Source organism: Terrapene carolina, unplaced genomic scaffold, assembly GCF_002925995.2.
Source record: "Terrapene carolina triunguis isolate 2854851 unplaced genomic scaffold, T_m_triunguis-2.0 Scaffold67, whole genome shotgun sequence".
NCBI lineage: Eukaryota > Metazoa > Chordata > Testudines > Emydidae > Terrapene > Terrapene triunguis.
In genome coordinates, this window is record NW_020664418.1 from 25,211,516 (window position 1) to 25,226,977 (window position 15,462).

At 39.0% G+C, this 15,462-nt stretch overlaps 1 protein-coding gene across 2 annotated transcripts in view; it reads left to right on the forward strand.

Annotated features, from left to right (window-relative positions):
- MYO1E (myosin IE) overlaps positions 1-15,462 on the forward strand; it is a 155,864-nt gene that overhangs the window by 88,040 nt on the left and 52,362 nt on the right. For both annotated transcript variants that reach the window (XM_026648261.2, XM_026648262.2), the window contains exons 13-18: positions 1,819-1,905; positions 3,000-3,167; positions 5,866-5,951; positions 7,245-7,326; positions 9,892-9,998; positions 13,723-13,821. In XM_026648261.2, the coding sequence (XP_026504046.1) occupies positions 1,819-1,905; positions 3,000-3,167; positions 5,866-5,951; positions 7,245-7,326; positions 9,892-9,998; positions 13,723-13,821 (629 nt within the window). The remainder of the gene's footprint in view (positions 1-1,818; positions 1,906-2,999; positions 3,168-5,865; positions 5,952-7,244; positions 7,327-9,891; positions 9,999-13,722; positions 13,822-15,462) is intronic.

Below are 15,462 nucleotides of genomic sequence, written 5' to 3' on the forward strand. Positions count from 1 at the left end.
GGCTTTTTGGCCGCCCCAAGCAAAAAAAAAAAAAAACCCGGGGGGGGGCGGGGGGGGGAGGAGAAGAAAAAGGGGGGGGGGGGGGGCGGGCGGGGGGGGGGGCCCGGCGGGGGGGGGGGGGGGGGGGGAGGGGGGAGAGAGAGAAAAGGGGGGCGGCCAGGGCTTCAGCAGGGCGCTACCACACGGCCCCGGTCGTTTGGGAGGGAAGGACGTGGACTGCCCTGCCGAGCTTGCTGCAGGGCGCTCCCGTCCTCCATGCCGCCGCCCCCTACAGGGCAGACGGAGCGGCACAACAAACAAACAAAAAAACCAAAAAAAAAGCGGCCGTGCTGCCCTAGGATTGGGCAGAATGCCGCCTCGAACAATCTGCCGCCCCAAGCACCAGCTTGCTCAGTGTATTTATGCAGTCATATGACTCTGACTCACTGACAGAAGTGGAAAACTGCAGCCTGGATCCATCCCTCCATTTTTGTGGAAATGGCACTAAAAGTTAAATGCAAAAACAGTTTGTCTCACCCATTTTTCTCTATTTTTTAATGAAATAGATAATTCAGTTAATTTGACTGTACATTTATTTTTACTCTACCCATTCCTCACTTCTCTACCCTTTTAAAACCATGTGCCTTTCTCTGCCCTGGAATGTCCTTGCCAAGTTTCTCCTTACATGAGCATCAAATTCTACATGGGAAAACAATAATAGCATGCAATATGCCCAGAGAGGTGTGGTCTAGTAGTGCAAGTATAAACCTGGCACCCAAGGACTCCAGACTCAGCAGCTAAGTGGTCTTGTGCCAATTACTTGGGGTCAGTATTTCCAGAAGTGTACATACACAATTGCACTTCCACAAAAGTGCGCACAAATGACTAGTTAAGCATCTAGCTGGACATTTATGTATGTAATTGTTACAACTAGAGCTGGTCAAAAAACATTTGTGACATTTTTTTTCTATAAAAAATTTTTGAATTAAAATGTTTTTGACCATCTGTAGAGTTGGTTGCACTCACAATCGCAGGAATTGCGCACAGAAAGAGGGAGCATAGCTGGTCCTGCATTTTTGCATGTGCAGTTCTGAACATGCTGTTGTGGAGATCTGTTCCTTAGCCTCTCTCTCTGTTTCTCCATCTATAAATTAGCCTTGAGAATATTGATAATCACCTGCGTCTCAGGTATTGTGAAGCTTGTTTTGTTAGTGTTTGTAAAGCGGGTTGAAGATAAACATGTTAATTGAAAATCCTGCTTTGATTAGTAACTGCTCAAGTCTTGGGTGAGGAGAGTGGAAGGACTCTGAGGCATCTGAACAGTACAAGGTGCACTGGATGAAGGGGGAGGATTTTATCCTCTGCAGTGTCAGTGTTGTGTAATACAGAGCTGAATTGTACCCCAGTATTATTTTTCACAAAGTAACTGTAAATCTGACATTGGGAGACATATGAGATCAGAACAGGGGAGAGGTATGTTGTAGTTGGTGTTTTGGTCACAGGTATTACCACTAAGTTATTGAACTTATATTCAAAGGGCCAGATTCATCCCTATGCTAACTTTGTGGACCCAAAGAGATGAATTTGCCTCAGAATTCCTGTATTCATTTAGGACACGGTTCCGTGAATCCTCCACGCGATCCCATAGAAATTATCCAGCAGGAATTATTGTCAGTGCTTTTGGCAAGATCACCGAAAAGAAGCTCCCAATCACCTGTATAGACAGGTCTTTTAAAACCATTTGAATGGTACAGAATTTATCTGTGTGTGGACTATCCTAAATCCACTACTAAACCTATAAGGTGAATAAATATTTGGATCTTTCTTTCTGTCTCACAGGAAGAATATGTGCAAGAAGGAATTAGGTGGACACCTATAGAATATTTCAACAACAAAATAGTATGTGACCTCATTGAGAATAAAGTGGTAAGTTTTTGTCACAAATACGGATGCATGAAACTGAGACAACATTTTTCTCCAAACTAATTGTTAGGACTGCCTTGCTGTCAAGAGTAGCCCAGGGTTGTGCAGCAAGTGGGACACCCTAGTTCCATATCGGTAACATGTATTAGAGATGGACTGAAATTAGTGCTGGTCAGAAGAAGAAAAAAACACCGCATTTTCCTGCTGGAAAATGGAGTTTCATCAAAATCTAAATTTTCCATGAACTCCACGTTGCACTGAGGTGGCTCAGTCACAGGGAGAGACCACGCTGAATCATGGGAAATGTAGACCAGTTGGGGAGCTGACCCCCTGGGGAGAATGGGACATGAGGGAGCGACAACTTCAACTGCCATGATGCACTGTCGCAGCTCAGGCAAAAGCAGAGAATAATGTCCACCCAATAGACATTTTGACATTTCCAGGTAGAATTTTTTCAGAACTTTTTTTTCGATGAAAACTTTTACTATTTAGACTTTTCATCCTGACTTGGGATGAAAATAAACGTCAAAATATCAGAATTTCCCGTGGAACAGAAATTCTGATTTGTTTAAGCAGCTCTACTATTTACCCCTGCACAAAGCCCCAAACTTTGGTCTTGGTTCAGAGGAAATTGTGAACCGTATGCATAGCATTCCCAGTGTTGCTTCTCTTATCTGTATGTAAAGAGACATCTGGGTAGGATAATGTTATATGTGTCACACTACAATTTTAGAGATTTGACTCCGAGTTTGTCAGGTTGCAGGAAGAGAGATTAATAATATTTATCTGAAATGTGGGTTAGTTTTTGGTGGTGGGGGAAGAAAATTGTCTAACTATTTGTGACAGCTTTAAACTAAAAGAAATAGATTTTCTCCTTGTCATTAGAGCTGTCTGGTCAATCCTAGGACTTCCAGTTCTTCCTTACCTTTTCTTTCATGCTAATGGACAAATTAATCCCCAGTATAACTTCATTGGCTGTGGGGAAATTACACCTGAGATGAATTTGCTCTAGTGTTTTACTCTATCAATCTTGAAACCATATCACATGTTTCTTTTCTTTTCTTCCCCCTCTTCCCGATTTACCTTTGCCCTGTCAGAATCCCCCAGGAATTATGAGCATTCTGGATGATGTGTGTGCCACAATGCATGCAGTGGGAGAGGGAGCTGACCAGACGCTGCTCCAGAAACTCCAGATGCAGATTGGGACTCATGAACATTTCAACAGCTGGAACCAGGGATTTATCATCCACCATTATGCAGGAAAGGTGCTACAGAAAAACAGTTTTTAAAAGGAAAAAAGCCCTATTATTTTAAATGCTAATTTCTTTTAAATAAAAGCACAGTAACCAAATGGAGGGGAAATAGTTTTAACCCTTGATTAAAACTAAATTATCAGTTGCACAACTATCAAATTTAGAGAGTCTGACCCTCCTCTGATTGCCATCAGTTTTCCACTGATATAACTCCATTGATTTAAAAGGAATTACTCTTGTTTTACACAAGTGTAAGTGAGAGGAATGTCAGGCCCCATGTTCTCAAAGGGCAAGTCTACACTTGTAATGTCTGGTAGGGTTATGGACTTTTTAATGACATTTTTATATAGGCAAAAGCACTAGTGAAGCTGCAGTTGTACTAGCCACACAGTGCTTTTGCCAGCACTGTTTATTTCATTTAGGAAAAATCAAATTATGTTGGCAAAAATACTCTTTTTCCAGTGTAAAGTCCATCTACACTAGGAAGGTTTACTTTTATAGCTATACTGGCAAGCCTTTTCTAGTATAGACTGGGTTAAATCTGGGGCTCTGCTGTGTTTCTTCTCTACAGAATTTGGGTTTTTAAAAAAAAAATTTCATTTCACACTAGGGACAACAGTCCTAGAGTCAGATTAGTAATTGACATCTGTGATAAAATAGTTACAACAAAACCACTAGTTAGAAATGTTATCAATTTGTATACTTACAGATGTGCAGTATCATTCAAGGTCAAAAATTTTGCTGCATGTCAGAGAGAGATTAGGTTAAAAAAATAAAATTAGATTAAGGACATACTTTAATTGATAAGACAAGGAAGAAGCCTGCCAGATTGTCATTTTTTCCTTAGGCCACCCTTACTCACACTGAGTAGACCCTTAACACTGTAATAAGTTCTGTTGAAATCCGTGGGACTGCTTGTGGAGTAACATACTGCTTAACAAGAGTAGGAGTATCAGATTCTGGCCCAGAACTTGTACTGTGGCTGCATACTGCAGGGATTTCAGAAAGTGTGTTATCTTATATATCAAATGTGCACACAACAGGAGTAAGTTATAAACAAATTTGCAGCCATAGCTCTGAATTTCCTTGATTTGTTGATTACATTTAGGTCCTTTGCATTAGTTTCATTTGATCAGTTATTAAAAATACAAAATAAAAATAAGAAACCCATATAAGTATCAGTCAATAGCATATATGTGTACATTTTAAAAAAGGACCATAGAAAGTATTGGGTCATACCTGTTCTGTTTTCAAGAGAATGTCATTGGAAACCTTAGAATTAATTGAGAACTAAAATTAGAATTAGAATCATAACTGAGTATGAAACATGGATATACAGGAAAAGGTGTTATGAAAAGTAACTAGTTGTATGTACATAGATACTTTTCACATATGAATATCCTTCCTAATTGCAAAAGCAATCATTATGTCTAAGGACTAATTGTTTGCAAAACTAGAAGGTGTGAAGAAAAAGCAAAAAATATTAAAATATTTCTTGGAAGAGAAGAAAAAGTTTGACATGTGACTGACAGCATGTTGCCAGAATTTAGACCAATATGAATAAAAACAGTTGAATTATAAGCCTCTGAAAAGTGATGTTTCCAGTGGAAACCACAACAACCCTTAACAGTTAAATTAAAGTCATTTTCTAATAAAATATAGTCCAGCTATTTATCATGACATACTATGTGTGGCTGGCTAGAAGATCAGCAACCAACCATCAGCTGTAAGGCAATTGAAAAGAACACAACATAACCTTCTGAGTGAAGCCATGGACTTCAATGAGATCAAGATTTCACGCAGTATTTTCTTATTGTAGTAGCATGTGCAGAATATTCCGTGTATTTTGGTTGACATAGGTTATTACTACAGGGGTTTCGGTATCAGTCTACCGTACATATCTCTTGACATGGCACTAAGACTAGCAGAACTTTGACATGCAGAAACACTCATTTCCTATTTCTTTCTCCTACCGACAGCAACAACTGTTTCCATTATGGACTGCAGTGCTAAGATACCATCAAGAGAGTCTTTTTTCCTTTTTCTTTTTTTAAAGAGTGAAATAAAGGAACTTCGTCAACTTGAAATCTAGTCAGTTTAAAAAAAACAAGTTAAAATCACTTTTGGGTATCGCATCTGTTCCCAAGTATGTCTGCCAATTTTTGTGGTTTTTACAAATGACATTATCTGTGGCAGTGTGAGATACCCACTGAAACCAGAGAGGAAGTGAATTACACAGGAGAAACAGTGAAACTGACTGCATACAAAGTGCTGTCAAATGATGGTGTCCCCTTAAATTTGGAATAAATGTGCAGGTGTTCTGTTTATTATTTTGTACTAAGTCCTGCTGTATTTCTCCTATTTGTTCATGATTTTTTTTGAACACTGCAGTACTTATTGATCTTATTTAATTACAGAAAACCCTGATTATGCAGAACTTTTGTTGTTGTTTTTCCCTATATGAGATTAAATTTATTGCCAGGCTGTTGCATCTCATTAGCTAGCTACATGGTATTCTTTTTTATTATGTTCTAAATATATATCTGACATCAGCTAAGTCTTACATGACAAACTCATGAGGCAAATTATATTCAGGGATTTATTGGTTACCACGAATCAGATCAACAGAAAAATCGGGGGGGGTTTAAAATATTGTTTAATTATCAGGTTCTCTACTAAACATCAACATTTGATTTCCACCTTGGCCCAGGTGTCCTATGATATGGATGGATTCTGTGAGAGGAATCGGGATGTTCTTTTCATGGACTTGATTGAACTCATGCAGAGCAGTGAGCTGTACGTAGACAAAACTTGTTTAACACTTACACTTTTGGTGACTAGAATGTTGGGTCAAGAAGATGCCGGGGGCCTGATTCTCCACTGCTTTGCACCATGTGTAGCCATTTACACCTGCGCAAAGTGGGTATAGAACCCAACCAAATCAAAATGGTAGCATTTTGTAGCCAGTTTGCACAGATGTGAATGACTATACATTGTTCACGGTGCAATGGGGGATCAGGCCAAAGGTAGACTAGATATGATCAGTGGACAGGCTAGATATGGTCAGAGTCTAGCCCTGAATAAGGGCTTCAGGATCTAGTCCAATGATTTGTAAAGTGCTTTGAAATCAACAGAAGAAAGGTTCTTGGTTAAAGGTACAAAATAGCATTTTTAAATATTGTATGTTTTAATTAATAATGTTGATATGTTAACCTTTTAAAAAAAATTAAGGCTATCCACATAATATTCTTTTGAATCTGGGATTTTGTGACCCTTCAGAAATTCACGTGTCAGCGAAAGGGATCGCTGAAAAGGGATCACTGTGTGCAAATAAAACTGTTGGAAAATGTTGATCTTAGATTGATTTGGTATGGCTGCATTCACAAATTACTGTAAATAATCATGCATAGTCTACTAAACCACCAGTTTCTACTGTGTATCCCTTGATATGCTGCAATGTGCACAATGGATGGTTGTCCTGTCCTCATACACCAAGGTCAGAGAAGGGCAACTAAAATGATTAGGGGTTTGGAACGGGTCCCATATGAGGAGAGATTAAAGAGGCTAGGATTTTCAGCTTGGAAAAGAGGAGACTAAGGGGGGATATGATAGAGGTATATAAAATCATGAGTGATGTGGAGAAAGTAGATAAGGAAAAGTTATTTACTTATTCCCATAATACAAGAACTAGGGGCCACCAAATGAAATTAATGGGCAGCAAGTTTAAAACAAATAAAAGGAAGTTCTTCTTCACACAGCGCACAGTCAACTTGTGGAACTCCTTGCCTGAGGAGGTTGTGAAGGCTAGGACTATAACAGCATTTAAAAGGGAACTGGATAAATTCATGGAGGTTAAATCCATTAATGGCTATTAGCCAGGATGGGTAAGGAATGGTGTCCCTAGCCTCTGTTTGTCAGAGGGTGGAGATGGATGGCAGGAGAGAGATCACTTGATCATTACCTGTTAGGTTCACTCCCTCTGGGACACTTGGCATTGGCTACTGTCGGTAGACAGGATACTGGGCTAGATGGACCTTTGGTCCGACCCAGTACGGCCATTCTTATGTTCTGATGTTAATTCTTTTCCAGACCTTTTATAAAGGCTCTATTTCCTGAAAACCTCCAAGCAGACAAGAAAGGCCGCCCAACCACTGCTGGCAGTAAAATTAAGGTATGTTCAGTTTATGCCTCTTGGATATAACTGGTGGAAAGGGTGAGAACAATTTTTCTTGGAGTTAGTATTTTTATCTTTGAAAACTTTCCTTTTACAGTAATGGGATCAGCTCAAAGGGGTCTAGATAGAAGGACAAAAAAAAAAAAAAAAGCCAGTTTCCCTTCTCAGAGACTCCTATACAAACAGTCACTAAACATATTTCTACCCTGTGTGACATCTGTTTTAACTGAATTGATGAGCTAGACCTTGTGACCTCGTCATACTTAATATTTGCATAGTGCTGGAAAATAAATTATTTGTATGAGTGGTAAATATTTTTATTATGGTTATTTAGTAAATTTTTCTATTGAGAACAAGCCCAACTACACTGTATCCAAAATAAGAAATGTGCCTGTACTTCAAAGATAACAGGCCAAATTCCTTATTGGTAAATCGGTACAGCTCTATTGACATCAGTGGAGGTACACCATTTTACGCCAGCCAAGCGTCGGGCTCAGAGTGTTTTGTTTAAAGGTGAATATTGCATTTGGGAAATATATACAGGTTTTTGCATTGTAACCATTTCAGAATGAAAGTGAAAATTCAGTCAACTTCAGTATTTCAATAAATGTCAAAAAACAAAACAAAAATACCCCAGCAGATTCTGCACAACTAACAAACAATGGAGTAACTTCAAATTAGCAACATTCCTGGGTTTTATGAATGGATAGGGAAGGAGTGCTAGAACTTCGCAGACACACTGTATACAAAATTACTTTACAACCAGGCCAACTTCGTAATTTTCCTCATAACCAAAATAGGAGTTTTGGACAGTGAAAAAGAGTGAAAACCACTTTTTTTCATTAAATACTGTATATACATACCCACACATGCTTATACATTGCATTTGGAAAATATTTTTTTCCCCAATTACATATATATATATATATATATATATATATATATATAATTTTTTCCCCCCCAAATACAGTATATAATGTGGGTGTGTGTATTTAATGAAAAAAGTGGTTTTCACTGTTTTTCATTGTCCAAAACTCCTAATTTGATTACGAAGAAAATTACAAATCTGGTTCAGTTGTAAAGTAATTTTGTTTCAGCCATCACAACATTATATTTTGCCAGTTTCACTTTAAGTGAATTTTTTTGCCCAGCTTTAGTTTGAATTTCCAAAGTGGCAATTGGTGGCAGTGATAGCAGCACTGGCATGTACATAATGAATGAGCCCCTTCACACAGCTGCTTGGTATCCTACAATTAACTACAGATAACTTGTCTCTTTACAGCCCAGAAAGACACCAGGGCCTGATCCAGTGCTCACTGTAATCAATAAAAAGTCTCCTGTTGACTTCAGTGGACATTGAGTCAGGCTTCAGTGTTCAGATTTCTAGCATATTATTTGAAGATTGGCTTGAACCTATGCCCCCCAGATCCCAAAGTCCCCAAAACTTGGAAGAGTTTAGATCCTAATTTGAATTTAACAATCTCTTGTTAGTATTACTACAAGAAGTCTATTAATAATTTGAATTCTCACTTCCATCAAATAGATCTTAGCACTTTTGTCTAGAAAGCAATATCAGTCTAATGACACTGCCCCTTTTGTCATATTTCACCTTGACTGTCGAGATCAGCTGAAGCATTCACGTTAACAGCCCCCCGATTTAAATGTCAGGGGCTGGAGACAGGGTGATTTCTTTTAAAAGCCATCAACTCTCAACTCACTCCGCACCCTCCAGGCATTCTACCATGGCAGTATATCTACTAAAGCCTTTTCTTAGGAGGTGGCTTGGCATGGGGATTGAGTTTCACTGTAGTGGGAGTTGGTGGACTTTGTCAGTGGATGTAAAGTCAGTCTGGTTGTATTAATTTGTTGTATTAATAATGCATTCAATGTGTACATGTGCCTAGAGATTACAATGGGTATATTTTACAAATCAAATCAATAAGATGGAAGAGTTATCTTTGCTCCACCAAAAAAGAAGAGTTATACAACATAAGAGTGAGAAATAGAAAGATAAAAGTCCAGTAACGTAAAAATAACTGATAGCTTCCTTGCTAATGACAGCTGGCCTTCAATTTTTGAGATTTTTAATGCAACTCCTTGTGAATTGTGACTTTTTTTCCATGTATGTGACTATTTCCATGTAGCCCTTTTACAGGGTCAAATTGAGTCTTTCTCTAGACCAGGGGTTCTCAAACTGGGGGTCGGGACCCCTCTGGGGGTCGAGAGGTTATTACATGGGGGGTCGCGAGCTGTCAACCTCCACCCCAAATCCCGTTTTGCCTCCAGCATTTATAATGGTGTTAAATATATAAAAAAGTGTTTTTAATTTATAAGGGGGGTCGCACTCAGAGGCTTGCTATGTGAAAGGGGTCACCAATAAAAAAAAGTTTGAGAGCCAGTGCTCTAGACAACCATGCATGTGGCTACTTGCTGACTCTTGCTGCATATTATCCAAAGATACTGTGGGGTCAACGGAGCAGTAGACAACTGACACTTTGAAGAAATATCCTATATAACTTACCTGAATCAGCTCATATCTAAGTGTTGTTCCTCACTTCACAGAAACAAGCAAATGATCTTGTTGGTACCCTGATGAAATGTACACCTCACTATATCCGCTGCATCAAGCCCAATGAAACAAAGAAGCCTCGAGATTGGGAGGAGAGCAGGTATGAGTTAGCCAAGTATGGGATGGGCAGAGCCAAAGTAATAGTCCAAACAAGGCTTCCTTTGAGCGGCATTTGTAATCACCCTGCATGCCAGCAAACAGAACTGGGTACTCTAGACACAGGACTCAAGAGAATCCTTCAGACGTGGCATATAACCACTTACTCTCTGGCCTCTCCTAAACTCTGAGGAAAAACAGTGGTTTCATTTGATTTAGCATTAGTAATTAATGTGATTAATCTTAGTCTTTCCCTAGCCAATTATGGGTAATCACAATTTACAGAATGTATTTGAGTAACTCCCTTAGTAATTAAGGGCTAAATTTTCAGAACAGTACAATAGGATTTACACAACCAAATCCTGTTACACACAAACGGGATGTAGCTTGTAACTTTTGTTTGCTGCTTTGAAAAACAGCTTTTACTAGGTAGTTAAAACCTAGCAGTCTGAGCAGAAGTCACTCTGGGCATGTCTACACTGCGATAAAAGGCCTGTGGCATGGCCACAGCTGGCCCGGGTCAGTGGGCTCAGGCCACAGGGCTATAAAATTGTACTGTAGACATTTGGGCTCAGGCTGGAGCTCAGGCTCTGAGACCCCGTTTTCCAAAGATATGTGTTGTTTTGCCATTGCTGAGGTAATTGGCAATGAAGTACAAGTAAATAGACTACAACACATTGTGTGATACCAACCCCAGAAGTAAATTGACATCATCTAGCCTTATAACTATGAGCACTTTTCCCCAGTTTTTAAAAGGAATGATCTCTCATTCATTAAACTGGATTTTATTTTTATAGTCTATCTGTAGTGGTAAAGCCTCAAACACGCAGAAATTCTTCATAGTTGTTAGTGATGTCCCCAAGGAAGGGCAGATCTGCTCATATGCATATCCCTAAGTAAAACTGTAGTCTGCAGTTTTTCTGTAGTGAAGATTCATGGGACTGACCAAAGGGATTTTTTAGTTTTGCTGTTTTCCTTACATAGTCTTGTGATCTTACTGCTGTGGGAAAGTTCAGTGACACTGGAAATGCAACATCTAAATGGGTTGAAAGAGCCACAGTGATATTTTGCTGAACAATATTGGTTTGACCTTTGAAAGGAATATCTTCCTGGGGTCATTTAGTCTCATGCACCACACTGATGCACACATATTTGAAAAATTGTTGTGGCTGCATATCTGATCTGCTTACAATTAGCATGTTAATGGACTTCAAAAATATTGTTGTCTTGCTAAAGAAAAAACTGTATCCAGGGAAGTCTGTGTTACTCTGTGCTACACAAACCCATGTCGCTCCAGGTTTGTACTTCAGTCAAATAGTTTCAGAAACTGTAGCACTCTGCTTAAGTAGTTTCAGAAACTGTAGCACTCTGCTTAAGATAGACCTTGTATCAAATCTAAGCTTTAGCAGGATTCGTTGCTTATTCCAAAATTTGGGGTGTTTCTTGAAAATGTGTTTTTGTTTCGATTCTGGTACAACTGCTTGGCCTGAAATTTTTCTGTATTAGCAGAATTCCTAGACCTTGGCCCTGCTTGAGGTTGATGCCTGAAGAGAGATTTTAAGAGTGTCTTTTTCCCAGGAAAAAAAAAAGGACAAAAAAGAAATGTTGTGTTGCTGGACACTGGTACTGGCAGAGTAGTAAGAAAAAGGGAGTTGTATTGTTGTTCCACTGCATTATTCCAGATGTGAACAGGAGGGAAAGCTATAAACAGGAAAATATATTTTTGAACATCATCTCTCTACTGTTACTGCACCAGAAGCCTTGGAATGGGTACAGAACCTACTTTGGTTCCTTGAACACTAAGATTAAAATATGCAGCACTTTTTACTGTGAGTTTGAAGTCCAAAAAGCAACTTACATTGCTTAAGGAAACCATTTTTATAAACGTTTATTAAAAATAAAAAATAACTAGAGGGTTTTGTCATTGACAACATGGGATTTTAAAAATGAGAAATTATCCCCGTTTATAGTGTGAGTCATGGAAAAGGAATGTCTCGAGTTAATAAAATCAATGGGCAAAACATCCTGTACTTTAGAGACTTGGAATGAAGCTAAACTTAGAAAATAACTCCAATGAAGCAACAATTGAGAGCAGTGCTTAATTTGTGCAGGGCACCTCTAGACTTGGCAGTTCATAGCCCGGCACCTTTGGGCTTGTTTCATCAGTTATGAATGTAAAAAAATTGCTTGAGCCCCAGCACCTCTTTCACTACAAATTAAGCACTGATTGAGAGGTACCAGAATTTGAAATAGGTCTTTGGAAAGAATGGAAAGATGGTAAGCAAAAGATTTAAAAAAATTATATACATAATTTAAAGAAGCATTTTTTTTTAATGCGGTGATTTGTTAAATTCACTTTAAAACTTTAGCAGCCCTGTTGTTTCTTATTGCAAGCTATTGAGATTTGGACCTTAAAAAAAATAATCAGTCATTTTAGTACACACCCCCTTTAGCTCTCCAATGTGAATTATAAACATTCAGTAAATTAAGGAAATGCAGAGCAGTAAAGCGGGACTCATACAACAGCAACAAAAGTTCACTGAAAGATAGTCCCTTATTCTGAGTTAATGTCTAAGCTTTAAAAAGTGGTCTAGCAGCATATACTTTTGTTTTTAAATTTAGAAAAATGTAAAATATGCTCCCAAGCTCCAGAAAGGGAGAAAAGTCCCAAAGAGAAGCCCCTTCTTTTACGTTCTTTTTTCCCCTTTGAGATTTAAGATGAAATCCTCAGCTCCTGTGGAGAACTGAAGTAAAAGGGCTTTTCAAAGAGGAACTGTAGAGCTGTCAGAAGAATGGAGTCTTCCCCTTCAGCCCATAGACAAGATACAGAGCACCTCCACAGCCTGCCTACAGCTGTTAGTTCAGCCTCTGGGACTGGTGCCAGCCTACAGGGCTTGTGGCCATTAGAAATATGAAGTGTTCGGATTGCTGAGCATGCTCCAGCCGCTCTTCCAGCCTGCCACAAATCTTCTCTCTGTAATACGGCAGAGATAGGAGCAGGACACACTGCTCAGCCTCTGCTTTCCAGCCCCTAGTACTCCAGAAGTGTGCTATTTTGGACCTTTGACCATCGAACGTGGCCCTTCTTGCATAGTATTGAATCTGAATAGCCAAATATAAGATATTATGTTTAATTTTGAGCTATGTAAAGTGCAGGTGAAAATTAAAAATTTACAATAAAAGAAAAGAGGTTAGTCTCCCATTTTGCCTTCCGATGTCATCTCAGTATTTGGGGCATTTGTGTAGATCAGCATTTACTTGGCTTTTTTTATGGCCAAGTATTAGAGCCAAGAACTGTGGACTAATCAAGTCCTGAATTATTCATTAGAACTTTAAACAGAAGGGAAAAAAGAATATCGAAGTAAAATTGGAAAGTTAAAGTTCTGGTTAAGGGACCTCTAAACAAATGAGAACAGGCTTAATTAAGTGCTCATCTTTCCCTAACTAGGAAAAACTGTAATGAGATAAACTTACAAGGCAAAGGAACAGAACAGCGACAATAACTCCATCCCAGTCTTGCTGGGATCCACATTTCATCCCACCATGTAGTGATGTACAGTTTGACTATTATTCCCTCTATACTTTGTGTGAGTGAGCACACACACACACATATGCATGTGGTTCAGAACTAGAGACTTTAAACAGAATATAGAATTGTAAGGATACATACGTTCATAAACAGGCTGAAAAGAAAGGGATTATAAATCTCACTGTGTTTTTCCCCACAGGGTAAAGCATCAAGTGGAATACCTAGGGTTGAAAGAAAATATTCGAGTAAGGAGAGCAGGCTATGCATACAGACGGGTGTTCAAAAAGTTTTTGCAGAGGTACAGTATTACAGGCATTGCAGTATTGCTGTACAGTGGTTTGCTACATGGGTGGGGAAAAGAGGAGGAAAGAAAAGCCACAAGCCCTGAAAAAGTTTCTAGTTTCTCCCATTAGCTTTAACTGTGCAATATACAGTTTATATAGAGATTTAAAGGAACAAAGGCTTTTAAAGCCAACTTTTTGCCACTGAGAATTATCATGTTCTTCTCTCAACTTACCGAAAGTATCAATTCCTACTGCACTGCTATGGATCCCTCAGAGGTAAGAGTAAAAGTCTATGGGAATAGAGAACTAGCAAAGTGTTCAGCAGAATATGCTCCAGTCTATGAAACTCACACTCCTTTGAATGCCTTATTGTGGGGCTAGCACTGTATTTGTAAATAAAAAAATTAAATAAATTTAAATATCCTATTTCCTAGAACAGGAAGGGACCTTGAAAGGTCATTGAGTCCAGCCCTCTGCCTTCACTAGCAGGACCAAATACTGATTTTGCCCCAGATCCCTAAGTGGCCCCCTCAAGGATTGAACTCACAACCCTGGGTTTAGCAGGCCAATGCTCAAACCACTGAGCTATCCCTCCCCCCAGATACATTAACATCTCTCTCTTTGCTGGCTGAGACTCTCTTAAATTAAAGTAATTTCAACCAAATAATTATAATTATATATATATATTCTAGCCTTTGGTGGAATAATTGACACACAGCTACCCAGGATCAAATTGAGACATCCTATGATAGATCAGCAAGCTGGTACTTTTTTTTTTTTTTTTAAACTTCCATCTTGTATTTGAGTATCCAAGCTTTAATTCTAAAATAATAGTTATTGTTGCAAAGGCTGAGATAAGCAGATCACCCAACATTTCCCTCAGTGTCCCTCACAGAGAAAGGAACAGAACCACTCAAGATAGTGGATAGATCTAAAATAATGAGCATGGGCATCTTGTTTTCATCCATCATCGTGAGAGCCTCAGCCTAGAAGAACCGTTCAGTCTCAGTACCATACTCTGGTGCAAAACCAGATTTGCTGGGATCAAGAAAATCCAAGGAATGATGCAGCAAGATACAAAATGTTGCTTTCTTTTCGGAAGCAACATTCTTAGTGACAGTGCCCCTGGCATGAAGCAGAGTCCTGCCCAGAAACTTCATGATTTTTAGCAGGTGTGTCCTCTTTTTTGAAAACAGTGGGCAAAAATTAATTGGTGATGTAGCTCCAGAGAAGTCATTAGAGTATTTCCAGGGATTAATTTAGCCCCTTTTCTGGGATAATTCATCGTGGAACAATCCTTCACATGATTTAATCTGCTCCCAGTCTTCCAGTAAAATATAAATGTACTTCATATTGTGTTAGCCCACTTCAGAATGTTATGCTGAAGAAATACAACCTGGAGAATGAAGCACTTTCTGCTTGCTAGATAGAATAAGCAACCAATAATGCATGTTAAATCTAGTGTCGGCTAGATAATAGCTGAACATTGACCACGTATTGTGCCCGTGCAGATTCAAAAATCTCTCTGAATGAGAGATCTGCACAGTGAAAGCCACACGGCACTTAGGGAAGAAGGTGAACAGATTTCTACTCTTACAGGCAGAGATCCACAGGCAGTCTTAGTCCATGAAACCCCCCTGCAGTAGAATTTAGCT